The sequence below is a fragment of the Oryzias latipes genome, chromosome 3 (assembly GCF_002234675.1).
Source record: "Oryzias latipes chromosome 3, ASM223467v1".
Classification (NCBI taxonomy): Eukaryota; Metazoa; Chordata; class Actinopteri; order Beloniformes; family Adrianichthyidae; genus Oryzias; species Oryzias latipes.
The window spans coordinates 19,805,035-19,832,382 of NC_019861.2; the positions used below are offsets into that span (position 1 = coordinate 19,805,035).

A 27,348-nucleotide genomic window follows, 5' to 3' on the forward strand; every position below is an offset into this window, starting at 1 on the left:
TGTATGTGTGTTTTTTTTAATGAATGTCAGCAGATGGTCATTTTTAAATTTCCTTAGGGATCATTAAAGACCCTTCATATATATTCGACAGCAACAACAAAACCCTCTCCAAGTGCAACACGGCGAGGTGAGTGTGGAACTCCTTTACAACCATGGAGAAACAAACAGAAGACAAAAAGATTTTTTTTTTCCTTAAAACACTAATGAAAAAATGATTCTTCAGAACTTCTATGCAGAAGAATGCTAAATTTAAGGTTGACATCAACTTAAATTGCCACTCCAATCATCTTCTGCTCCATTGTAAAAGCGTTCCCAGTAGTCTTTTGATTATGATTACAGTATGCTGTTTTGTTTGATAAATGTAAAACTGTTTTGGGGAAAAAAAAAAAAATATATATCTCCCAAAATGCTTACGTGTGGTTGGGGGGAGGGTTCACACAGAATAATACATCACAGTCATCCCAGAAATATTAGCACAGGGAGGGGGGGAGTCCATCAGATATCAAATCTCTTAATCTGCACAATAAAGTTATTGTTTGTAATAAAGGAGGGTCCGGTACAGTTTGCGTAGCAAGAAACCAAGATGACAAAAAAAAAGGTGAGATTGAAAGGGGAGGGTCCTTATATCTCCTTGTTTGGTAACTTGGAATTCATGCACAACACAGAGTTTACTCAGATCATCACATAATTTTAGTCCGAAGAACAGGGTAGATGTAGTGTGAGGGGTTGAGAAGGATGATGGGGGAGAAGGGCTGGTTGGAGGCATGTACATGAATGGTGACATGATCCACTTTGCAGAGCTCGGTCAAGAAAATCCTGAAGCAACTCTGTCCGGAAAACAAAACTTGGTGTATGATGCTTGATCTATATAATGTGCTCCAGTGGATTCAGGCTTGAGCCACAGTCTTTTTCAATCATGCAAAAAGGCCCACCTATGAAGCTTCATTTAAGAGGTTTGCATACACGTATTTTTAGCACAAACTTTTCTGACTTTTTTTCATCCTATGTGGGTAGATCATCTTCTACAAACCTCCCTGTCATCCACATACTTATAAAGCATACTTCTACATCATTTGCTTTAAGCTCCTTGTTATGACATTGTAACTGGAGTTTACAACAGAGCAAGCAACCTGACTGCATTAACAAAATAATACTGTTTTTATCAGAAAATATATTAACAGTTTTAATCCTCGCTTTCCCTTAAATACAGCCATTGCCGGCAGTTCATGATCACAAAGAAAATATTAGCTTTCAGTAAAACATTGTAGCACAAGGTCATCATCAATGTGAAAATTATGGTTCATAATAGAAAACATATTTCCGACATCTAATAGCAACGTCATTTAGGATAAAAAATAAATCTTGAAAGGCTCATTGCACTTCATATATGGCAAATGTGACAGTAGCTTTAATATAAGCCAAACGGTTCGTTCAAGTCTGATCCTGCATTTAAAAGGTTCAGTTGTTCTTTAATGTGGTCCACAGCAGGTCCGACTGGTGGAAAGTGGTTTGGCTTAGATGCCGACACCTTTGACAAGAGAAGCCTCCAGCGTTATGTTAAACTCCTGCAGGGTTTGTAGCACTCTGATCATAGAGTTTACAAGAGAGTGGTCCTTCAGAAGTGCAGTGTCTTCATACATCTGAGCAGTGATGGGACAATCTGCCAGGAGTGCAATCCAGTGATGTAGCAAATGGTCCCTGAGAGCAGAAGAGACAGACACAGTCAATCACTATAGTGCGTTTTTCATTACATTACTTTCTACCCTTTCAATTAGCTAACAGTTGTCTTGCCTTTCTTTCGAGAGGGAGATATAACACAAATCAGGAATCTTAAAATTCTCTTTGAAATTTTTTACCCGCCGATTTCATGTTAAGAAACCACTTACTGAAAACTAAAAACTAAATCCTAAAATGCATCTAAGAAAACCAAATCCTTTCTTTGAAAAGACTCAACGTCACCTAATACGTTTTGTCAACATAAAACAAAAATAAATGTTGGTATTTACTCTGTATTTATCTTAAATTTTATTACTTATTTAACATTTTTGGAGGAGAAAAAACACTACATGCAATATAGCCAAATGCTGTGTTTCTTTGGGAACACACCATTAGAAATTAACTCCCTGAAGAAGATGGAGATAAACACCCTAAGCACATTATTTTTATCTGTTTCCGACTTACTCACAGAAAATACTATATTCAAAGTAACTCTGTTATAAAGTCAATGCAAAGTTTATTTTGCACCATCTTGATACTTTCACCAATGCGATTCCTTATTCGGGTAGAAAATAAAGCCTCCTGCTCACCTTGCTCCCAGACAGACGAGCATCTGGAACTTCCCATCTTTGCCGATGTTTCTGGAAGTGTTGTTAATGGCGCGCATGAAACGGCAAAAGTGCCGGACTCTCGTTTGCCAGTTTTCATCTTGTGCCACCTCCCGCTGCTCCGCACTTTCAAAGTAAACTTGAGCTTTTTCTGTTAATCCAAAAAAGAAAAAGAAAATCAATACATAGAATGGTAGAAAATTATTACAAAACAACATCAACAGTGAATTAATCCAAGAGCAATATTGGAAAATCCCTCAACACTTGTGCTTTACATGATTTTTTTTTAAAGAGGCTCAAATCTTTAAATAAATCAGTTAAAATAACAAGTTTGCCTCTGCACACGAATATGTATTTTTCTGTTTCTGATGGACTGTTGGCTGTTTTCATAAAAATAAATCTATTTGACATCTATTGCCACTTTCCTTTGTTGAAGCTCACCCCAACTGATAGTAAAGCAGTTTTTTTAATCTGCAAAACATCTAAACTTGACAAAACAAAGACATACACTCGTGTATTTCCTTGTTAGTTTGTTTAATCTTCCCTAATAATCCTATGTTTTAATTTCCACAAAGAAACTGTATAAAAATTAAATTCCTTGTGTTAAATGTTAATTCCTTTAGTAGTAGTTATTATAAACGCGCCATTTTTCCCCAGTCTGTATTTTGTGAAGAGTATTTCCTAAGATTTTCTGCAGAACATTTGTTTTATTTTAGGTTTTTGTGTATTCATGTGTGTTATGATTTGTGAAATGACTTGTTTGTTTTAAATTGTTACCCTCTGTGAAATTTATCATTATCTTTGTGTTGATGGCATTTTAGATTGTTCTTTCCAGCTGCGTTTTGTCACAATTTGTTTGATTCTGAAAAGTGTTCACAAATGAGTGCAGATTGTAGCTTCATTTCTGCAAATGTTTTAAATATTTACATAGTTGTTCTTTGTCTAAAAATGTGGTCTTTTTGTCACAGCATCACTTTGAGTTGTAAAGTGTTCATCGGGGGAGGAAGTTCTTACCCAAGAAGTCCCAGATGAAAACGTTCTTAAACAGTCGAGGAGACTTAAAACCGTGCAGGAAAACCTGCTCCAAAGCCCAAACCAGGCCGTACTCCCCACACAGCAGGAGCGTCAGGCTCCCCCTCTGTGGAAGCAAGAAATGAATGAATCCGGAGTTCAACAAGGTGGTCTGGAGTGTCAAAATAGGGATTAAACTTAAAGATCTTATGGGTGACTTTGTGGGAGTGCAATCATATCAGTTAAATATCAAGGTGAACACCTCATCTGTACAGAATGATAATCAATTTTGTTGAAAATAAAATCTGTAATTAACGTGAAGAGAATTTCCCACAAACTAGATTGTATTTGAACTACAACGAATGACTTTTAAAGATATCTCCGTTAAACAATGCAGTCATTGTAACAATTGATGTTTTAGGAAAAAAAGTCCACAATTTTTCATAATTAGAAAAAATTCAAGTATTGATCAAACTAAAGATGAATAACCCTTTATTCTTTTCTTTCTTTTCTGTTTGAGTTGCCCCTTTAGGTTGCTGTTGCTGAGGGGATTCAGGGCCACCAGAGTAGAAAGCGGATTTTCTCCATGTGTGATGAATAATAGAACAACATGTATGGGCCTGTCTAGACCACCGTCTCTCACCTCCTTCTCCGGCTTGTGGAAATGCTTCACAATCCCATTAATGGCCTCTCCCACTCCCTCCTGGATCTGACCAGTGTTTAACTCTGGATGTGGGAACAGAATAATAATAATATTAATTAAAAAAAAGGGAACATGAGGGGCTAAAAACAGGTTTTTGTCAAATTGTAATTGTGTTGTATTCATCTCCTATTCAGTACAGGTGGGAAAAATACCTTGAAGTCATAGTATCATACTTTAAGTATTTAAAGTCTGCGACTTCTGCCTGATAGTAAGCAGCTGAGTTGCTTACTTGGTTTGCTGCTTGGTGAAATCGTAAATCTTCTCATCATTCCAGGCGACTGCTGCATCGGTGGTGTGCGACACATCCGTTCATCCCCATCGACGTTGGGGGTCATCAGCTCTCCAACCAATATCCTCTCCAGACTGCCGTCATCCACGCCTTTCCCCAGCCACCGACCACATGGAAACCTGTAAATATTAGCATCACCTTAGTTTCTTTTTTTTCTTCTTCTTAAATTCACCTGGTTTAGACCAACTTTCCCTTACTTATAAGTGTGTCCTGTAATCTCGTTGCGGACCACGACACACTCCACAAGCCACTTTGCGTAGATCCCCGTGTTATCGTGACCCATCTGGACTGTGGTGAGTTTTCCCAGGTTCTGGCACTGATGCAGAAAGAACCACATTGTTCAGGCATCCATAAGGAAAGCTGCACAATTATAGTTTGATACAAACCACAAAAATGTTGATGGAAAATAAAGCTACTCCATCTCATTTCTCCTTCATTGCAAACTGATATTACAGTCTCCAGACAGGCAGCACGTTAAAAGAAACTGCAGGTGCTCTGTCAATATGACCAGCAGTATTAGTAGCTTTTAAATGTGTCGTCAAATGGGATTAAAGGGATAAAGAGCTTTTTAGAGGAGCATATCTCATATTTTGAGTATCTTCCAAAACATGTACATTTTTTTTAAATTAAAAATAAGGAGAAAAATTATATTGAATCTCAAATTATCCTAATTTATGGCAGGAAGCATTTTTTCTGGGAAGATACTCTTGACAGAATGTTGTCGCTGTAGTTCCATTGTTTATTCCGAGTTTTAAACCAAATTACACTTTGAATGAATTGCATTTGGAGAATTGATAACAGCAACATTGCATTCATGTCCACAGAAATAAGTGAAGATTTACGTTTTCTTTTTGAAAGACTCATCTAACTGCATGACAACACTGGGGAAAAAGAACTTCTTCACAAAAACTTTTTTAAAGTTTACTACGCAAATAATTTTAACATTTTATGTATTTGTTGATGATAATAAATAGTTTGTCTTCATTTCTTTCAATGTTTATTCAACCCAATAATGTGATGAAAATTTCAAACATATTTTATTTGGGATTTTATTTGTGATTGCAAAAAAAAAAAAACACCAATTCAAATCTGAATGTTTGCTTGTTTACTAGTTGCTCTGAATTTACTCAACATAGTCATAGAATAAAAGATCACATAATTTTCTATTTAGTCAAAGACTGATCCTGTGAAATGTGTGCAAAATATTTCATTTCAAAGATGAATGACTTAGTAGAGTTGAGACTGCAACAGAATTCTGACAAAGAGAGGCAGCCCTGAGGAGAATTAACACAAACCTCAAAAGTGATCTCCAGAGTGTTTCTGGGAACCTGCAGGACTCCAGTCTCTGCCAGCTCACCGGAAACACAGACCCAAGGGTTGGCCGTGAACATGGATCCACTCAGCTTCTTACTCGGCACAACCACGACGTGATAAGGAATCACTAAGAGGAAGAAGCAAAGTGGTAAAGTCAAATAGTAAGGGGGGGGTGTGCAGACTGAGATGAAAAGAACACTTACTGATGGTTGTAAAGACATTGGTAAAACAGAAGTAATCCACGGCATTAAAGGACAGGAGGTGGTAAAGGAACTGCTCCTTTTCATCATCGCAGCGCAGGAAAGCATAGCGCTTGTACAGCTTTCTAGAAAAAAAAACATGAAAGGAAAGCTTCAGAACAACAAATCTTAATGCATACCAGGAAATCCATTTATTTTATGTTGCAAGGTAAAATCTCCCTGCGTTTTATGAACGCCAAACTGCATAAATGAAAGGTATATATTGTTTTGTATTTGGCAAATTATACCAAGGTCACAAAGACAGACAGAACTCCCTAAAACAGATTCATTGCTGAGATATCCATTATGAAGAAGAATGAAATATTTAGACTGTGTGGACTACGGCATATGCAAAATTAAAAAGGGTAATGTTTTATAGATGACCAGATCACTCATCTTCATCTGCTTTCAGACAGGCATACCTGTCCACGCAAGAAAAAAGGTCAAAATAAAAAACAAATGGTAGGAAGGAGTAGGAGTCCTGTCCTTTTGACAATCCCAAAGCAGGATCTGCTGACCGCCGTGCCTCTACATGTGACAGGCGCAAATGTTTGCTGGAAGGAGGCATTCTCCTGCTTACTTTGTAAGCTCATGATCGGAGAGCAGCTGCTTCAGGTGTCTGGAAAGCAGTTTCTTCTCCATCGAGAGCCGAACCCAGGCTCTGGCCTTCCCCACATCCGTTTTAATCTCACTGATGTTCTGAATATGTCTGCAGACAAATAAAAAAAAAGAAAAAAGAAAAATCAAATTTGGGGGGTGTCAGAATAGAATCTAAAATTTGACAAAATAGTTTAATAGTGTCAAAGACAGGCAAAATAAAGAGTAAAGACACATGAAACCACGGAAAGTCGACAGCTGTGATCTCAAATCCAGTTATTTAGATGATTTCTTGAGGCTGTTTGTCACCAAATGACAGACGGTCAAAAAAAGGTTTGCAGCTCAAATAAACTAAAGCTCGAATTCAAAGTAAGACAACAAACTTCAAAAACATTTACAACTTATTCAAAAGCATTAACTATAATTCAGTTCATTTTACATTTTGATGACCAACTCTTACATGGATTGAAGCTAAAAGAAACAAATCTCAGATGTAATGGTTATTTCAGCTAGACATAAATGCCACTGTGGTATTTTCACTCAAGTACACGCGCTGCCGGTTACGTGCAATTGCTCCAAGCCACTCCCGCTCGTCCTCCATGTCCAGACAGATTCCCTTCCACTTCATCTGTACCGTATGCAGGCCATATCCCCCCCCCCCCCCCCTCCGCCTTTCACCCCCCCCCCCCCCCCCTCCACCCACATTTTATTACTAGACAAGAAATGAACAGCAGTTTGTTATTGAGATTTTTGTTAGCAGAATAAGACGAAGGCGATCTCAGTAACTAGATTTTTCTTTTGGAATAAGACTCTTAAATATCAGTGTTTGATACTCTTATTGTGAAAAGGTTTGAATAAATCTATTAAAATGTATCAGCTGTGACTGAGACAGACTTGGTTTACATCCTGAGCTTAAACAGGTCAACAAGAAGGAGGTGGAAATATTGATCAACACTAAATTCTGCAGCATGCTAGTGCCCGAAGACCCCCCCCCCCACCACCACCACCACCGCTCATGCAGACTGGTGTGTGTGTGTGGGGGGGGGTTAGCAATTAGGCTGGAAGTAACATGCTGTTCTACAAAGATTCACTCTGGATCTTCTTCACACAGGCAAAGACAACACAAGTAATCCAACATTGCATCGAGGGTGGGCGTTGTGACACAAACACATGCGCAGGTGCTGAAGCAAGCAGGAACTCATTCTGACTCGATCCAGTGAGCTCTAAACTTTGTTCACTCATTTCTGCAAACTAGTAGTGAGGATTTACAAAAAAGTAAAAAAAAAAGTTCACTTTAGAATTTGTTTAGCTTGAGGATATAAAACAAAAAACGCACTCATCTGGGAAGACTTTCTCTTCTGTAGGTTTTACTGTCTATTCTTTTCCAAACGTATGATTTGCTTGCAGTGTTTGTCAAAGATTCTTTAGAGAAAGAGGCAACATTTGTTTTATCCCTTAATCTTGTAAACTATAATGCAGCTACCTTTCCAGAGATTAAAACTAAAGATGTCACCAGTTTTCTTTAATCTTAATCTTTTATTTAACCTTTATTTACCCACGAAATGTCCCATAGAGATTAAGAATCTCCTTTTGAAGCGAGTCCTGGCTGAAATTTGACTAGTTTGGTTGGATAACCCACCACAAGAGGGCAGCATTTGTCAATAGATTTTGGTTTATTGCTGAATAGCATCTAAAGCTATAACAGCTACAGGGTTAGCATAATGTCACTCTTCACCAACAGTTACACCGCACTCTTCCTCACCTCATGTCCTGGATAAGGGATATTCTAAGCGGAGGCATGGCTGATCCACCTCCATCGGATTTCCTTCTTTCAGTGTCATGAATAAAGCCTGGTTAAAAAAAGAAAACAGAATCAGTTCAATTAATGAAGAGAAATATTGCAATGAACAAAACTAAACCTTGTTCATCGAGCAACATGAATGAATGGTTTACCCGGAGGACCCAAACTGCCAGGAGTGGCATTCTTCTTCTCTTTGCTGTCCTGGTAGTGTAGCAGATGAGACCACAACGCAGATTTTCCCTGAAGAAAAATAAAAAGCATCCATTGAGTGCTCATTTGCTCATATTGATGCAAGTCAAATCAGCCGTTGGATCATTGTTATTGCAAAAAACATTTAGAACAAACAGCTTGCTTCTCCTGACCTGTTTAACCTGCAGGCCGTGGCTCCAGATCCTCTCTAGCAGGTCGCAGAGGCTCGCGATCAGAGTGTTCTCCTCCACCCCTGTGATGCTAACTTCCCCATGACCTAGCTCTACAGCCTCTCGACCCATTTTCTCCACCAGCATACGCTTAGTCTGCAAGTTTAAAAAAAAATAAAAAATAACTGCATTTGCATGGAGAAATGGGAACAAGTGCAGCAATTTGGTGATTCACTGGACTTGAAGCAAACAAAAATAAATGTTTGCCTTCTGATATTGAGATAGACTTATGTGATTTGTCAAATAAAATGTAGTGAAATAAAAAAACGCGTGTGAGTCACCACCCCCCACCCAACATATTTATATCTTAAGTATCTTACGTAAGATTTTATATTTACCTTTAAGAAGCAGTTCAAAACTAATCAAATTGCACAAAACAAGCCTAAATAAACATTTCACAGGAGATTATGAATATGTATAACTTCTGAACAAAAAACTAAATAAAACCAACTACTAAAGGAGAGCTTAAAAGCTATGTTTTTAAATAAGTTTTCCATTTTTCCTTTTAATTAGTAGTGTCCAATATTATTATTTTTATTGTATTTTATTTATTTAGACCATTTTATTTAAATCACAAACCTTGTTCCTGCACTCCTTCAGCAATCCTTCAACAAACTTCCAGTTAGTCTGAGCGATCACAGATGGGGACAGATTGGACAGTTTAGGCTGTCTGATGGTGGTTCCCAGGTTTCTGGCTTCCTGGATGTATTTCTAGAAACAGAAAGAAAATTCAAAAAGCAGCAAACGTCATCAAATAAATTAGGCTGCCATGTTTATTACGAATGCGTGATGTGGGTTATATGATTATTTTATGAGGCAAAAAAAACAAACACTGGCGGTTGTAAACGAAAGTGCTGTAACGGTTACTGATTGCTACGACACTTAACAGTGACGTTAGAAGTAAAGTCAAAGTAGAGTAAAAGAGCAGCCAGTGTGAGCAAATTCAGACTAGGTGTTTAACAAAAATATAAACATTTTTAATCTGAGCATTCTTCCTAGAGTTGTAGCTACAGTAATACTGTATGTATCAAAAGAAGATCGTCTGTGGAAATGGATGGGCGAAGGCAGCGTTTGGATGCCGCCTTAACTTGTGGATATTTGATTTGGTCTGCGGTTAGCCAGCACATACCACATCCACTGTGACCGACTTTAGACAGGGCTTGAAGGACTGCGAGAGCCAGTAGTAGTCAAGAAACAGCAGGAGCTGGAGCTCCGGAAACAAACACTCTACATGCTGAGAGTGCGTGAGCGCAGGAAAGGCAGAAAAAACAAAATATGAGACCAGATATGTGACAGAAGGGATGGGAGAGCGGACAAAAAAAAAAAAAGGTTAAGAGCAAAGTCACAACAAAGCATATGAAAAAAGGTCATGCAAAAAAAAACAACAAAAAAAAAAAAACAAAGATCAATTTTAGGCTGAAAAGCTCAGACTTTTAGTCTGCATGAACAGCGCAGCGGATGAGAACACAGCGCAGGCTTCACACCTCTCTCTGGTCGTTGTCCAAATAGAGGTGCTCGGCGTGTTGTTTCTGTCGGTCCCTCCTCCTCCACTGGGCAGGAGCGCTCCTCTTGGCCCATCTGTGGCACACAGCAGTGAACCTTTGAGAAGCCGGTTTGAAAAATACGGCTGCCAAGGACGGCTCGAATGCAGAGAGCATGGATTTCCACCAACTAAACAGGAAGGACAGATTCATTCATATTCACTTGTTGCTGCTGGGCCCGGTGGAGAGCACGTCCGACTGCAGCCGGGGAAAGAAGCCCTGCTCGTAACGGCCCTGGCCTATCTTCATGTCCAGCAGGTGGGGGTGCAGGGCAGTGTGGTCAATTTTTGCCACTCGCATCTCAATGGCCTTCTCTGTGGAGATCACAAGAAGCATTCGTTACCTTAAACTTTGTTTTAAATACATTAGTGTCTGAGCAACATGAGGTTTGCACATAGGTTCACACTCTAAAAGACTTGAGAAGTTGAAGGCTGTGCTATAAATACTGTGCCACGTGTCCAACTTTAAATAACACCTCAGTGTAAGCTTACTAGTTTTTTTTCTTATCAAATAACTAAAATTGTGTTTTTTTTAAGACTGTGTTCCAAAAAAACCCAAATCTTTCAATATGACAAATAAAACACATTTCTGGTTTAAGGACGACATTATTATTCACAAAAGAAAATAACATATTTAATCCAAAAGAAAATCCCAGAATAGGTTCCTCACCAACACCCACACAAACAAAAGAAACTAGAGCGAGAATAAACATTTTCTTCAGAGGAACAAACCCGGAACATTGATAACATCTATTGGTTTAATAACAGAAAGGGCAGAAACACAGAAAAACAGACGTTAGATGTAAACAGGGATAAACTATGAGTTTAAAGAAGTTACATTTATTATTACTCTTTCACCTAATATTGTAATGTGCACATTTAGGAAGAACCCATGTTTCCCACTTTAAAAAAGACATTAAAAACAATTTTCATTTTCTGGAAAGTATAAAACACTGTTCCAACAGGTTAAAAGAACCCATCCTCTCTGAGTGTACAGCAGGGCACCTAAAATGATGACACAGGTCTGTAATGTTCATCATAAATATACTTCAACTGTGATAAAACAGAATGAAGAAAAAAATCCAGGAAATCCCATTGTATGATTTTTGAGAATGTCTTAGTTTAATTAACATATTGGTTTATCTAAAGAAAAATTAAAAAAAAATAAAACACATGGTGCAGCACTTCCTCTTTAAACTCATTACCTGTATTAATGGCACATTTTTGCTGGTTATCTGTATAAAAGACACCTGTCCACACACTAAAAGACCCACCCCTGCCATTCTGCAGAAAGTCTGTCCTAGATTTGTTTTTATTTTGCCCAAAAAACAAACCATAACCCTGACCATGACCATGACCAAAGAGCTGATTAAGGACACCGGGGAAAATACTGTTTTACCTGAACAAGACTGGGATGAACCAATCAACAATAAGCAAGCAGCTTGGTGAGAAGATATAAACTGTTAGAGCGATTATTAATAAATGGAAGAAATACAAGATGACTGACAATCTCCCTTGACCACTCGTCGTGTTTTGAAAGAGAAGAATGCTGAGCTGCATCCCACTGTGAGACATGGTAGTGGAAACATCATGCTATGGGGGCTGTTTTTTCTAAAAAGGCAACAAAATGACAGATCTGTCTGACGGAAAGGATGAATGGGGCCACATATGACAGATTTAGGGCAAAAACCTCCCATCAGAGAGCGTTAAGGGTGTCTGGAATTTTCAGCATGATTCCGAACACATCATCCGTGCAACAAAGTATTTCAAGGTTCTCAGTGGTCTAGTCACTCCCTGGACCTCTAATAGAGAATCTGTGAACAGTGTTAAAAGGCTGTGTTGCCCAGCAACAGCCCCAAAACATCACAGCTCTTGATAAGATCTGTGAAGGAGAATGGACCAAAATAGCAGCTACAGTGCAAACCTGGTAAAGACCTCCTGGAACCGTTTGACCTCTGTCATTGACAAGGGTTACATGACAAAGCATTGAGGTGAACGTTTGTTATTGACTAAATAATTATTTTCTGCACCATCATAAACATACATTCTTTTAAAAAATCATATAATGTGATTTCCTGGATTATATTCTGTTTCTGTGGTGAACATTACAGACTTCTCTCGTCTACTTAGGTGGTATCAGACGAAGAATCAGTGACTAACAAATACTTCTTTACCCCACTGTAACAATGCACCACACATGTTGCCCAACAGCTGCCACCCATGTGAGTCTGAAGTAACAAGAACAAATATTATGAAGGTCGGGCTGGTCATTGTTTTTATATCCATTTTAACCTTAGTTTCTGCAAACAAGACATCAAACAGCAGTCAGCAACGGAGCAAACCACCATCCCTTTTACAAAAACTCAACTTTTTGAGCTGTGTGGGAATTTACCGGAGGTTAAAATAAAAATACATTTAAGGAGGACAACATTTATTTGACCCAACATTAAGGGAATGATCAAATGCCATTGTTCTTACCCGAATCCTCAATGTTGGTACATTTTTGGTACATTGAAGTGCGCAGCGTGGGGGTCCGGACATTCAGCATGCGGATCTTATCCACACGGGTGTCGAACACCCTCAGTGTGTGCTCCTTCTCCTCATCATCGTGGCAGAGAATCTTGCTGTCGATGAAGGAGGCGAACATCTGGGTCTCCAAGAAGCGTGACAGGAAGGGCAGGTAGGGTTCTGGTTGGTCAGACAGGAAAGAGGCCTGCAAACGAGGTGACATTTTCATAAATGGGAGGTGATGGCTTTTTTTTTTTTAACACTCACTCTTCTACGTAACGGCTCACACGGCTTTACCTTGTCAAAGTTTTGCATCTGGTCTCGATTGGTGAACCAGGACTCTTTGTCGTGGCCCTGCTGGATGACGAATACTTCGTAGTCTGCAAACATTTGGGTGAACCTGTTGGCGAAGACCTCGCGCACTTGAATGTTGAGTTGATGCATCTTAAGCTCCTCTTCGTCACAGTGAAACCGCATGTCCTTAATGCAGCTGGCGTCCTCTTTCACCTCCAGCTGATACAGACGAATAATTGGGACAAAAAAGGGGAAAAAGTGAAAGCTGCACAATGATTTGTAGTCATTTGTTTAGCATCATCCTATCAGAGTGCATAGTGCTGATGGGCAGCAGGGACGTGAGAGAGAGTAAGTGGAAGACATCCGTTTGGATCCATAACCTAAAACTAAGAGCTCTTTTCCCAGCACATCTTCAAAACTGATACCAGTTTTAGGAGGACAAAATAACCCAGTGGGCATGCCCTCATATTTTTGCCTAAAAAAAGCTGCAATTACCTAGCAGAACACAGTAGACTGCTCTGTTTTAGGAGATGTGTTGTGTCTGTCTCCTCATTGCAGCTGAGCAGTAACAATAAGAAAGGTCTGACCTTGTAGATGTGAAAACGTAGAAGTGCTGATCTGTTCTAAGTATGCTCAAGTTGACCATAAGTAAATAAGCCGATTAGAGTAAACATACCAGGGGAGATGAGTTCATTTATCCATGTCTGAAGAGAACAGTGGTCCCTCGTTCATTGAGGGAGTTAAAAATAACCCGCAATAGACAAAATCTATGAGGTAGTCAGCAACATTCTTTTACATTTATTATAAATGTTTTAAGGCTTTAAAACGCCTCACTACAAACGTTACACACTTTTCACAGACAGAAAAAAACATTTTCACACCTTTCTTTCTTGTTCAAACTCTCAAAAGTATAAACCTAAACAGAAAAATAAGTCCAGAATAATAGAAAGAAATGTTTATATAAATGTGAAAAGATGAATGCATTATACACTGCAGGAGACACGGCTCCAGTGAGATTGATTGATAATGGTCTACAGCCAATCAGGACATACAGCACAGTAAAAAAAAAAATTAGACCATGCAAATTCGCACTAAAATAAATCTATGAAACTGTGCATGAACCATGTAAGAGCGAGAGACTACTATACTTAGTTTTATAATCTACAAGCACAAAACACCAACATGAAAATAAATTTGAGAGTAAAAGTAGTAGTTTTCCATAATTTAATATTGTTAATCAGTCATTATGCTTATCAAAGAGGTGTTTGTAGATTAAATAGAAGTCAAATGTCTAACTTTAAAGGAAGCCAGTGCCGGACAGGTGTTTGATGCAACTCTTGAGCAGCTGCAGTCAAACTTGAACTGTTATGTCAGTATTTGACTGAAACACTGCAGTTACTTAACTGATTTTTTTTTAAGGCTGGAACTATTTTTAGCATTATTTTAGCAGCAGTACAGCAGTTGGGATCAGTAGACATGAACACAATTTACTATAATATGTATGTAGTGAAGATATTAATGTAGAAAAAAAGAAAAAAGAAACTAATTTTAAATCCCAATTAATTTTTCTGGGAAAAAAATTAAAGGCATGATTTTACGTTTTACATTTTCAGCCTTGGTTGCAGGGTCAACCGTGTTTGGAAGTCAAACCACTGTCATTCTACTTGTTTTGGTGTCCCTGGGCTTCCTTTTTTTTATTAAATCCAGATAAATAAGTTTACGCCACACAAAAAACAATTAGTGTTGCAGCCACATGTTTTATTCAGTGACCCTCACCTTCTCCAGGCTGACACCCGTCCTCTTGACCAGAGCCTGCAGCCTGGCGATGGTCTCATTCTCTCTCAGCAAGTAGGAGTTGAGGGGCGAGGCCAGGTTGCCGTTGCGCGTGTCAGAGACCACATCCACGGATCGAAAGCTCCTGTATGCGGCCTGGCTGTCCCTAGAGAGGATGTTTCCCTCTGGAGACACGTTGAAGGACATGAGCACCTCTGAGATCTCCTGGATGAACTCCAATTTGTTGGGGAACTGAGGCAATTCTTCTGGCAATTCAACTAAGTGATTATCAATGTCCACAAAACACAAGTTCGCCTGGAAGAAACACAAGAAACAACAAACAAAAAGAGGATGACAATCTGTGAGCACAGATGCTGAACTGAATTAGGCATCCCTTCACACGTCTGACACTTGATGTAAAAAAAAAAAAAAAAAGGACAAAATTTTGCAATTCCTGAATTGGCAAATAGGCCAATCTGGTTCTTTAGAAAAGGTTAGGTTTCTTGGAACATACCTGCTCACCAAGAACAGCTATCAGGTTCATTTTTAAAAGTCCAAAGTAAGGAGATACCTCACGAGAGCTAGAAAATTCATGAGGATGAGAACTTAGAGCAGAGCAGCAGATTACCGGTAGCTTGATCACGCAATACATTTCAGGTTGACAAAACACGTCTAGTTCAGGTAATCAGCAGCAAGCTTGCAGCCTTGAGTCAAGCAGGATGGTAAATCTGTATTTAGCGTCTCAGAACAGAATCAAAGTCTTACAAAAACATAGGTGCATCTCATTTAATCTTAAAATAACTTGCAAAATGCCTCGAGAGTTAAAAGCAAGACTGAAACATGCCATTCTTTAGACTAGAGTGTAGAGGTGAAGATTTCTATCCATTTGTACCTCCTGCGGCAGCTCAAGCTTGGTACGGTCATCTTGTCCGTTAGAGTGGAGGCCCATGAGATACGGCACAGGAGCATCCAGGAAATGGAGGAGCGAAGCAGGCAGGATGGGAACGTAGACATGCTGCCACTGGAAGGGGAACATTAAGGCTGTGATGCTCTCTGCCACCGTCATCAGCCTTTGGTAATCTGTTCAACATACAAAACCGGTCTTTAGGAAAAAAATTACAGCAGAACTGTGATGTTATGCTCACAAATTTGGAACATTTTACATTTTTACATTTGTCAAAAGTTCTTGCTTCTGTATTGACTTCTTAACCACACAATTATAACCCTTTAGACACATAAAATGTCTTTGTTGCCTTTAAGGCCTATGAATTAAACTGGATTTCATTTTTCGTGGATCATTCCACTACTTTCTCGATGAAAACATGACCTCACTCAGAGACGTTCCACTGTAGCCACAAATACAAATCGGTTCGGGTCAAAAGAGCAGCGTTAAGTGACTCACTGCAGCCACTGACAGAAGCTGACGAAGCTGCAGTTTTCTGGGGCAAATTCTTCAAAGGGGTATAACGAGACATGACAATAGGAATCCACACCCACTTAAAACTTATTTATTGCTCACCCTTCTGAATTTATATAACTAGGAGCTGGATCTTTGACCAATTAGCCGCTGAAGATCACTTTATCCTTGTATGAAAAGCTCTTTGAGGAAAAATTAAAACCTTAAAACCAAGAACCTCACCAACATTTTCTCATGCACTTAAGATATTGGGATTGTTTTTTTTAAACATTATTCCGCTTTAATGAAGTGACATTTTTATCTCAATTAATGCAGATGCGCATAAAATCTAAAGACAGAACGGTTTATTGATTATCACCCCAACAAACTAACTGCTTTACAAGGAACTAAAGCTTTAGCCGTTAAGCAGAGAATGAACAGAACTGACAACTTTGAAACAGTTATCTTAATTTGCATACATTTTAGGCCAAAAGGCGATAATTCTTATTATAACCTAAACAAATGTTGAAGTTCCTGAGGGATATTGACATCCCTTCTGTCTCTTGAGACTCTGACAGGTGTTTTAGCAGACATCCTGCAGATGCTTCAGGCACTGAAGTGTGTCACAAGTCCGGTCAGCTGGCCTCACTGTTCCACATCAGATTCTTTTACCGTGACTCAACATAGCAGCACTCCTTTCAGTTCCGATTTTCACACCTCGCTCAACTTATCGCGTCCTCTTCGTCTGCATTCCCTCTCTATCCTGCAAACACCTACCATACAGCAAAACTGCCTCCCCCAATATGGTGACGGAGTATGTGCTATTCCTTCATTTGGGCATGATTTTAAAGCATGAGAAGGGACTCCCACCCCAGTTAGGGCCTCTACCTCAGGGCCTCTTCTTAGCATGCTTCTTCTCCAGGATGGGGAGAAGAATACTAACGTGGTCCGTCTTCTTTCAAACCCCGCCATAAGAATTAGATGCAAAAAAAAAAAAAAAAAAGCAGCCCAAATGTTTTAGAAAAGGCAAAACAATTGTGAAATCCGATAAGGTTATCTCAAAAATTATTATTTCTTCAATAAAAAAATGCTCAAACCCAAATTTGAAACAAATCAAAATAAAAAAAAACAGGTAATTACCTGATTGAAATTTTACGCTTGGAGTAAATTTATGTGCTGTAAAAAATATGTTGCAATACTTTAAAACTGGAATGTTGACTGGAATATTGTCCCAAACCAAGCCTGGGCTTGTTTGTGGCTGGAAAACGCTGCACGTTTCCAAATTCTAAACACCCTTGATCTGTTTTGTCAATTTTAGCTTCGCGGATTACATAACAGAGAAGCTTTTGTTAGAGGAAAACTTCATGTCAGTGTCGTGGGATGACTCAGATTGTGGGCTGATGCATAAAAAAAAACAAAACAAACAACAACAGTGTAAGGGAACAGACCGTACTTGAACATCACATATTTTCATTTTTCAAAAAAAGCGAGGAACTGCACGTTCATTTTTGACATTAACCATCCTTGCACACCATTGCTTTTCTCAGTGCCCTCATGCCATGTTGCTATTTTTCTAATACATTCCTAGGAGGATTGCCAGCCGCTGAAGTCCTCAACACCCTGAGCGTGTTCTGCAGAGATGAGCCTCAAGGGGTTGAAGAAAGAGCCATGATGTCACTACTAACCAATAATAATCATCCTGCATCACCGCTATCCTCGCTGTCTGCAAGTTGCCAAGCAACACCACAGCTTCCCCCCTTAATAGATCCCCCACACACCCCCTCTGCTTCAGTCGTTTTGTAAGCCATTTGCCTACTTTTGCAGTAATGGATCCAGACATTATACCAGACCCAGCAGCGTTATTTACCTGCTTTTCCTTGTTCGGATTAAAAGGCATGAATCCTGCTTTGAAAAAGGTTAATTTAAATGACCACAATCATCATTAATGAATAATTGCAATTAGGCCTCAAGCACTCAGGGTTTTTTTCAGGAAAAACTGCAATTAAATGACAAAATAGCTCTGTGTTTGAGCAGAGGATAATATACAAAGCCTATAGATCACTGTCTTCTTCTTCCACTTTCGGCTTCTCCCATCAGGGGTCGCCACAGCGAACAAGTCGCATGGTAAATTTGGCAATGTTTTACGCCGGATGCCCTTCCTGACGCAACCTTCTCAAACCGGGCTTGGAACCGGCAGAGGTAGAGAAGGGAACAGGGAGCAGCCCGGAGTCGAACCCGGGTTTCACGGACGGAAGGCGCTGCAAACCAGCACGAGCTATAGATCACTGTGATATCTGATTATATTAGGCCCAGAGAAATCCACCACTTTTTTTAAAGTAGCTAATGTCTCTGGTGAAGCTATTTCATTTTCCAGAGAAAAGGAAGGCTGTTTTGAAATAGCTTGCCTTATAAAGAAAAGGCTAAACATTAGGCCTGCACAATATACCGCAAATTTATCGTTATCGCGACATTAAGCTGTGCAATATGCATACCGCAAAAGACGGCGAAAATCGCAATAAATGGTTACCTTAAATCTGCTATAACAATCTCATGGCAGCTTGAAATATTGAACAAATGAAATAAATCCCTTTATGCATTTAACCAATCAGAAGGACCCGTTTACGTTGTTGATCAATCAGATGAGCCCTTTTATGTTTGATGTTTGCCTCCTACGTCGACGAGGGTCATTTGGAGTATAATTTTTAAACTGTTGCAGTGAAATGGAAATGATGTTTTTGGTTGTTTTGCTGTTTGTTTATATACCGCGAATTATATCGTTATCGCAATATTAATCACCAATATCGCATATCGCGAGTTTTCCTCATATCGTGCAGCCCTACTAAACATCTATAACGGAGCAATGCTTTTGTGCCGTTAACAATTGGAGCATTCTCTTTTGCTCATCCAAAATGTATTAATAAGCTACAACAGCCCTTGGTAACAGGACGCCCGGACACTACCTACTCCATTGACATGATACTGATATCACCTTCATCTCTTAAAGACGCCTCTTCCAACAGGGCCATAACTCAGCAACCTAAAAGAAACTGTTTTTATTGTTATTATGTGCCATTGTAATACTGTATTTGCTCTTGAGGTGACTGTAATGTGAAGCCATCACTTAATGGTAGATGGATGGGGTTTGGTGCTAAAGCTTACATGATCAGACCAGGGACTTACGCTGAGAGAAGAGTAGTATCTGCATCTCGAGCAGAGCGCACGTGAACAGCTGAAGAACGTTCTCCACTCCCAGCAGGTTGAACATTTCGCCGATGGCAAAGTCAAAGAGCGGCAGTTCGGAGGTGCTCGGCCTCTGGCACACAATGGCCCCGTAGACGCCAGAGAACTTGAGGGAGCGCCCGGGGGGTGGGAGGGGTACCTCGTAGAGGATGTTGAAGATGTAGCTCTCAAGCGGGAGGGGAGGGGGCTGGGGCGAAGTGACAGCCTGGTGAAGCTGCTGCAGTACCTTCCTGCAGGCCTGAGCAAAAGCCATGGGCGTTATCAGACAGATGCACTTTGACACGTACAGCGTGTCGCGACTGATGTCGTAGGAATTGAAACGCTGCAGCCGGGAGATGGCGGGTGCCGCACGGAGAACAGGATGTGGCTGTGGGACTCGCTGGTCCTCAGATCCTTTCGGGGTGGTGGGGGTGTGCAAGATGTCGTACTGCTCCGCATTGTGCATGTGGTAGAGGGTCTGCATGGCACTGCAGATCTGCTTGCTCGTCACCTCCTCGAAGAACGTGAGGGCAAAGCCGTACGTCCGAGAGCCGTCCTCTCTGGTGATGATGAAGGAGTGAAACTGCGGCTCCCTTGAGTCAATCTGTGTCCTGAAGGACAAGCCCTTTGGCATACAGAGCTGTGGGAGAACATATCACAGGGTTGAGAAAATGAAGCCAAAATAACTACAGCTGATTCTGTGGGATTGTACAGATAAAAATGTAACTTTAGATTATATCATATTTTTAGGAGAAAAAGTTACATTTTAAACTTGTAAATCAGTTAACTTTTTTATTGGCAATCAGATACATCATTTGGTTCATTTCTAAGTAGAAAATAAAAAATAATACACATACCATGCCAACTGCATCCTGGTCAAATGGGTTCCACTCCACATTGTCCGGATAATGTGCTAGAACTTTGGACTTAAAGGTTCTCCGCAGTGGACTCTGCTCAAAATTTTCACCTGCAAGTACAACAAATACAAGTGCAAGAAAAAAAAGAAGAAAAAAGGGGCGGGGGGGGACAGTGAGTTTGGGTTCAACAGCATAGACACACACACTGAAAAAATGCTGGATCAAAAGCAAGCGTATTTGGTGCAAAGCAAGCAGATGAGCACGCTTCTCTTGAGAGGAAGATCGTATTGCATCATATAAAGCTGCCATCTTCATCCTGTTCAAAAAAGTGAACGTATAAACAGCTGCATACTTGTAGAAAGGAGGGGGGGGGGGGGGGAATGCACCCAACTTTGATGAGAATGTTTTTGCAACAGCTTTAATGGCAATACAGAGGGAGACACAGATCGATCAGTTACAGAAGCACTAGCTGAGTAGATTCAAACCCAGAGTAAAGCAGAAGTGATGCACACACCAAGGCAGTACTGAAAAGTCATTCAGAGTGTAAAGGGGGGGGGGTAAACATTGACCAAGCAATGCCAGTGCGGGCAACGCTGGATTGGCGTGCGAGAAAGAACAGAAGCAGTGATTGTCAAACGCCAGCTCCTTGTTCAGCTGCAGCTAGAAGGAGATGAGTGAGACTCAGCAGGGAGAAAGAAACATCAGGAGAAAAAAATAAAAAGATACCAAGAGTTTAGCCATAAAGACAGGAAAAGTCCCCGCGAATGTGCTACAAGTAGCTATAAACTCAGATTTGGGGGGGGTTGGGAGGGTGGTGGGACAATAAAAAAAAAAAAGTTTGCATAGGCAGGTGGGAAGGGGGAGGTGTACAAGGCGCTTGAAGGTTTGAGGTGGGAGGGTTAAAGCTCAGCTCAGATTAGAAGGGGACAGCAGTGTGTGTGGTGGGACGACGATTACCTTCGTTTGCCTGTGCCAATTTTCCTCTGGCCCCATCTCTGAATTTAGTAGCCTCTATATACTGGCATAAAGCTACACAACAAACGAAACAAAAATGATTAAAAAAGACCGCTTCTCCATTGAGTCGCGCATCACTTCTTTATGCGTGCAAAACGGTCACGACAGCCATACTTTGGGAGCTTCGCTCCGAGCTGCCAAAACAACAAGGACGTTATCCATCAGTGTCAGCTGGACGTGTCGGCTCATGCCAGGCGGGGGGGAGTTCTGCACGCTGCACTTTCTTTGCCGTGATAGACCCAATGCACACAGCTAAACTGTATTCTCATTTTAAAAGGTGGCGGTGAGCAAATTGAAGTTATTTCAACAGTGCCCCCCCCAACACAATTTAAGAAAAATATCTTTAAAAAAATACCAATCCTGTCAAAATCTCTTAAGAATAAACAAAAAAAATAATTAAATCTTAAAATACGAGGTGTGACGACAACGATATCGGGGGAAAAACAAGCTAGAAATACTTCACAACTTCATAAATTGGCATTAAATAGGCAAGTCATGTTTATGTATGCATCCCCAAGATAACTTTAATTGGCATCTGACAAAAAAAATATTACACAAAATGTGAGGATTTTGTTAGACAAAAATCGGATTTTAAAACGCAAACATTTCAGCTGAAATAACACCAAACAGAATGACTGAAAGAGGGGTTAATAAAACCAGATCCCTCTCAGATTTGACCCAAAGTTAACAGAGGAAAACATTAAAAAAACACAGATATCCAACATAAAGGACAGTTCTTTCCCCCTTTGTTAGAAGCATCCACCATGACACACACACACACACACACAAAATCCTTGTTAAACTGTCAGAAAGAACATGACCAATACAGGGGATTCAGAAGAGCTAACATCCTCCGATCACTGACTTTCCCCTGGCTGAGAGCATAACTGTGCACGTCCATGTATTGTGTGGCTTTTTGACGGATGACCACTCTTACGCTGCAGCCCTGCAGCCTTAGGTTACCTAACATCCTACAGAAAGACACTTTATGCTTTTGCAAATCAGCCCCATCCATCCCATTTGAGATGAACTAAGGGCATGGCTCTGCTGGAACAAAAAAAGCTTTCATGCCTCATGTAAAAGTCAAATGTGAACTGGGTGAAGCTTTTGAGTCAAGCCACCAATGGAACTTCATCTTACTGTAAAGTTGTAGAGAAACCCAATTTTGACAGTGTTTATTCCTTTTTTTGTGTGTATTTAAAATCAGTTTCTGACTTTAAACTAAATTTAAAAAAATAATAAAGAAGACCAAAGAGACTTAATCATCTGTAAATGTTTCCCCTCCCAGAATGCAAAGTTGTCTTCAATTGGTGACCCAATAAATGAGATGATTGAGGTTCATCAGTGCGACGAAACAAATCCTTAAGGATAAAGCAGCTGAATCTGTTGGCAACATCTATGTCCAAACTGTCCTCAGGGACAAAAATAGGCCAGGAGCTCAGACTACAAACAAGTCAGCAAATGAGAATAGGTCATAGTGATTGTTAGAAGGAAAATGGGATTCGGTCAGTTCCAGTTTTAGCATTTCTGTTGTGATGAGACAGACCTCAGTGTCTAATCTCCTCGTGACGGCGTTTTTTCTGCTTTACAGGAGGACTTAATGCTGCAGCTCATGAGGTGGTGAATGTGGGTCAGGTTCCCAGACAGAACATGAGCATGCACACAGAGAAAGAAGCTTGATGTGACTGAAAGTTTTCCAGTAATAAAAAACATCTGGTGGCGTTTGGCTGTTAGCTAAACTGGAATTAATCTGTTAAAATTACTAATCAGATTAAACAGATTCAAATGATAAACAGCTGCAGTTAGGATGTGTAAATACTATTTTGGTATTATTAAAACACCTAAATCCGTTTTATTTTACATGGATGATAGAAGGATGGATGGAAAGATGACTGCATGTCTTTATAGATGGATGGCATGCCTGTCCCTTTATTCTCCCATTTTAAGTGAAAGTGACCTCACTTACAAAGGAGTTCCACCTGATCATTAAAGTCAATTACAAGCTCTTTAAAATCACCAAAGGGAGCCACATTATTTACCTTTAAAACAATACCAAAGCCTACAGTGTGTGTCTTTTGTCAGGTTTTTCCATAAATCCACACCGGAAGCAGTGGGAGTGAAGATGTGGCATCACTTCCGATGAACCAGAGACCACCCACAGCGTGACAGCCCCCCTGGCATACAAATGCTCTCACACCTACGTAACAGAACTCACGAGGACAGCAGCAGAAATCCATGCCTCGCTTTTTGGAAACAGAAATCCAGACTTATCAGAACACTTGAAAAAAACATTTACATTTTTAAAAAAAACTAACTGGATTCCCGAGCAGAATATAGAAACTGAGACGGAATCATAAACTTAAAAAAATTCTGAAATAATAAAAGTATATAAAAGAATGACCTAAAAATATTATGGACAACTAGACAATATGTATTTAAGGCGAGCTTTCAGGCTCTGCCATTCAACCTGGCTGTGTAGGATTGGAGAGAGGCTCCCTGGAGCTCTCAAAAAGGAGATTTTGCATTTGAATAAGTGGAGCGTCTCTGCGTGTCTCTGATTTGTTGCCTGCGAGACTGTTGGGTCATACATATGCTAATCCAATCACCAAAGTGCTGCTCAACATCATCAAAAAAAAAAAACTTCCTTTTGGTTCCGTCTTTTATTGCTGAGCACAATTAACCACAGTAAAGAAAACAATGTTGGTCAAATGTATGGAAAAATAAAAAAGTTTCTGTCACTGTAACTATCATAGTTTGAGCAGCGCTGAAGGACGTAAATCAGTTTATGAACCGAATGTTTAAACGTCTTATAAACTTGGTTTACTAGTAAGTTATTTGGAGAAGTACAGCTTTTCTACATTTTGAGATATATATATATATATATATATATATATATATATATATATATATATATATATATATATATATGCTTTTTTTTAAAACAAACTTTTCATCTAAAATTACAAAAAAAAAACAATTTTTTTCCCCAAAACACTGATGTGTATTTTTAATAAAACTACAAAATAAAAGCTTTGGTTAACCACTAACGGTAAATATTTCGACAATAAAACAGCATTTCTTGCATACTATAACACAAATATGTTACTTTGACGTTGGTGTGTCAATGAACGCACCATTTTGTTAAGTGTAAGGGCTTAAAGCAACCAATTAAAAGCAAATAGCAGAGGCGGTTTTACTTAAACGATTAATCAGTGTCACCGATTTTATTTTTTGTCACTTCCTTTTTATTTATTTTTTTACTTAAAGTCAACACTTTTGTGACCCTTAATCTTCAAATGTAGAATTTCCCAGGTTCTGTTTTTTACCCATATTACTCAGATGATCCCCAAGAATGATAAGAAAAAAAGTACAGTGTTCACACAAGCCTGATGATTACAAACTTGATTAGAAAATATATATTTGGGAAAATACAATAATTAAAAGAACAGAAGAATAGAGGAAACCCAACAGCATAAATCAGAAGATATGTTTATGGCAAATACCTTGGTTGTTTTACTAACCCTCATATGAAGTGTTAAACTTTCAAACCGTTTCCTCTCTTCAAGAAATGACAAACACATCATGAGGGCAAACCCCCATGTTTTTTTTCTACAAAAGCAGCAACGCTCTGTAAGTGGAGCAGCTTCGCTGGCGTTGACCTCGAAGCGTCTGAGTAAAGTTTCAGTGGTTTACTTTCTGTTGAGTCAGAAACATAGAAAAGAAACTTTATCGCAGACAGTAATTCTGTACTCATTTCCATCCCATACACCCAACATGAACAGAGATTTTACCAAACGATAACAAACTAACAATAAATGGAAAGTACACTTTATGGATGAAGTGTAAAGATGAAATCTCTAAATGATCATTAATGCTGCATAAAGCTATTGCAGAGAAAACCGGGGTTACAAGCAAAACTATTGTCACGGTAACAAACTATGTTACGTCTCTGCTCTCTGGGCCAATGCCCTGCACTTGGTTACAAAACAGACAAGTGCATAATCTGAAACTTGTTCCAATTACTCAAACTCCTTGAGTCGTAAATAGGAACTAAAAATAAAGGAAGTACAAACAGGAAATAGATGGCCTGAAGGTTTGAAAACTAAGAAGATTTTTGGTTAAGTCAAGGAGGGTTATGAAAAAAAGGAACTCATAGGTCTTCTCTTAGAACTCTCAATGCAACTACAGGAACTTCACAGGCCTTTCACTGCCTGCTGAGTCATAATAAATCACACCAATACAATATAAAGACCAGAATAAAGCACATTCCTCTGGAGTAAAAGCTCTTGAAACTACAGAGTAATAAACAGTTGCTAAATATACACAAAGAGAGTAATAATAATAATAGAAACAATACTAAAATAAAATAAATTGTTTTGAAGATTTTTCCATTTAAAAATGGCTAAATTGTTATCTGCTTAATAGGAGACTTGAGGGTTAAATAACACTGAAAAAACACACACACAAGAGCTTCAATCGGTGTACAAGATTAGCTTCTTCTAGAATATAAATAATAAATCTTAGTTTGCAAATAATTGTTGAGTCATCATTTTTAGTATTTTAGCTGAGGTAATGATGATATAAACTTGCATTGCTAATACACCATTCAAATAATAGAATTCATCTCTGCATCCATCCATCTTTTTTATCTATTAGGTCTGCTCCGAACTGCTTTTCTTTCCTAACGCAAAGCAAAGTCATGTTATTAAAGCTCACAAGCACTGTTGTGTGCTGCTTACATTCTGTAACTACACAAGTTGTGCGTTTACAGAGGCATCAGGTCTGACTAAAAAGAGAAGAGTTTGATCAACCAACTAGATTTTTAAATGAAAAGACTGAACTCAATAGACCCCTGTTATCTGGTCTTAAATGTTTCACCACAAAGCTAAAGGTCACTGATAAATACCCCCCAAAGGTTAAGAGACAATGAAATCCCCTCACAGTAGAGGAAACGTGGAAAAGTTCTTCTTTTTTTTTGGTCATACTTTTTTCACTCACTCCTATTTTATATCAGGTCCATTGACCACAAATAGTACATGTATATACTTTTACTTACTTTTAAGTACAGACCATGTTGAGGCTGATACAAAACACTATCAAAGTCAGAATCCCTTTAAAAACACAAACATTGCTGTTTGTTGTTCTTGTGAACTCAGATTCAATGTTAAATCTCTTCATGTTTGCTCAGAATGCGTCTGTGTTCTTAGAATCAATCAAGCACACAGGATTTGAGAGATATTTGAGGTCAATGCGGGGGGTTATGTTTGATTTTCTGCTGTTACCCAGAAGCCCCGCGCCCGTTTGTTAATTTGTGACAGATTTTTTTATGTCTCAACAACAATATCAGTTCACGAAACATTATTGATGCAAGTTTTGAGCCACCAACTAACGCTCTAATTTATAGCTTGTTTAAAATATTCATTCATCCCAAACCAATATATACGGATAAACCAGAAATTTGATTGCGTTTTATTAAAACCTTTAGTCAAAAATGCGAGCAGTAAATAGAAAGTCGTAGAACACGCCAGTAATCCTCTCCTTTAAACGCACAAACGGACAGAGAAGGTGAGCTAGGCCCGTAGCTCGCTCTGTATTCACCTTAACAACCAACGTTCTACGATGATTAGGCACACAAGAAAACTCGAAATGCTTAACAACCATTGAAAACTATTACCTCATGACAAAAGACCCCCCTTATTTCTCCTCTGCTCCAACACCAGCCCGACATTTAGAATAATAGCTTTATGCTTACCGGACAGTTCGTCGGGTTCCAGCCCGCTGTCGGTGTCGAGTCCGCAGATCACAAAATAATCTGCAAACCGAGAGGAACCGGAGCTGAAGCCCGTCGTCATTTTGAGACTTGCCCGGTGCTACACTTATCCCTACAACGGGGAGCATATTAAAGGGACTCGGAGAAGGGATTTCTCCCAGCCATTACGTGCGAGACGTTATTACAAAGCTTGAAAATCTGTACCCATACTGAGCTAAACTGTAAAGCCATTAGTCGCAATGCCATTCCTTTTCCGGTTCTACGCCTTCAGAGTAAAGGG

The 27,348-nt window shown here is 39.4% G+C and overlaps 1 protein-coding gene across 4 annotated transcripts; it reads right to left on the reverse strand.

Annotated features, from left to right (window-relative positions):
- dennd5a (DENN domain containing 5A) lies at positions 1-27,337 on the reverse strand. Of its 4 annotated transcripts, XM_023953454.1 has the most exons (24): positions 27,051-27,315; positions 21,242-21,313; positions 20,285-20,394; positions 19,389-20,067; positions 15,705-15,892; positions 14,816-15,127; positions 13,043-13,258; positions 12,716-12,950; positions 10,402-10,552; positions 10,182-10,275; positions 9,827-9,931; positions 9,277-9,408; positions 8,641-8,793; positions 8,431-8,518; positions 8,240-8,327; positions 6,461-6,589; positions 5,845-5,966; positions 5,623-5,768; positions 4,525-4,643; positions 4,268-4,446; positions 3,979-4,061; positions 3,339-3,462; positions 2,307-2,475; positions 1-1,698 (listed from the first exon to the last, which is right to left on the reverse strand). In XM_023953454.1, the coding sequence occupies exons 1-24, from the start codon at positions 27,148-27,150 to the stop codon at positions 1,515-1,517; spliced, it is 3,978 nt and encodes a 1,325-aa protein (XP_023809222.1). In that variant the 5' UTR covers positions 27,151-27,315; the 3' UTR covers positions 1-1,514. The 4 variants fall into 4 exon arrangements, with proteins under 4 accessions (XP_023809222.1, XP_023809223.1, XP_023809224.1 ...); XM_023953455.1 differs by lacking the exon at positions 21,242-21,313 and having other exon boundaries at positions 27,051-27,337; XM_023953456.1 differs by lacking the exon at positions 9,827-9,931.
- Between the last annotated feature and the right edge of the window lie 11 nt (positions 27,338-27,348).

What these genes read in the sequence shown, in the direction of transcription:
- dennd5a (XM_023953454.1), bottom strand. Translation starts at nt 27,150, where the DNA reads ATGACGACGGGCTTCAGCTCCGGTTCCTCTCGGTTTGCAGATTATTTT. An exon ending in ATTGGCACAGGCAAACGAAG is followed by an intron (nt 20,395 to 21,241) that starts GTAATCGTCGTC and finishes TTGTACTTGCAG; the next exon opens with GTGAAAATTTTGAGCAGAGT. An exon ending in TGGCAGTTTGGGTCCTCCGG is followed by an intron (nt 8,328 to 8,430) that starts GTAAACCATTCA and finishes TTTTTTAACCAG; the next exon opens with GCTTTATTCATGACACTGAA.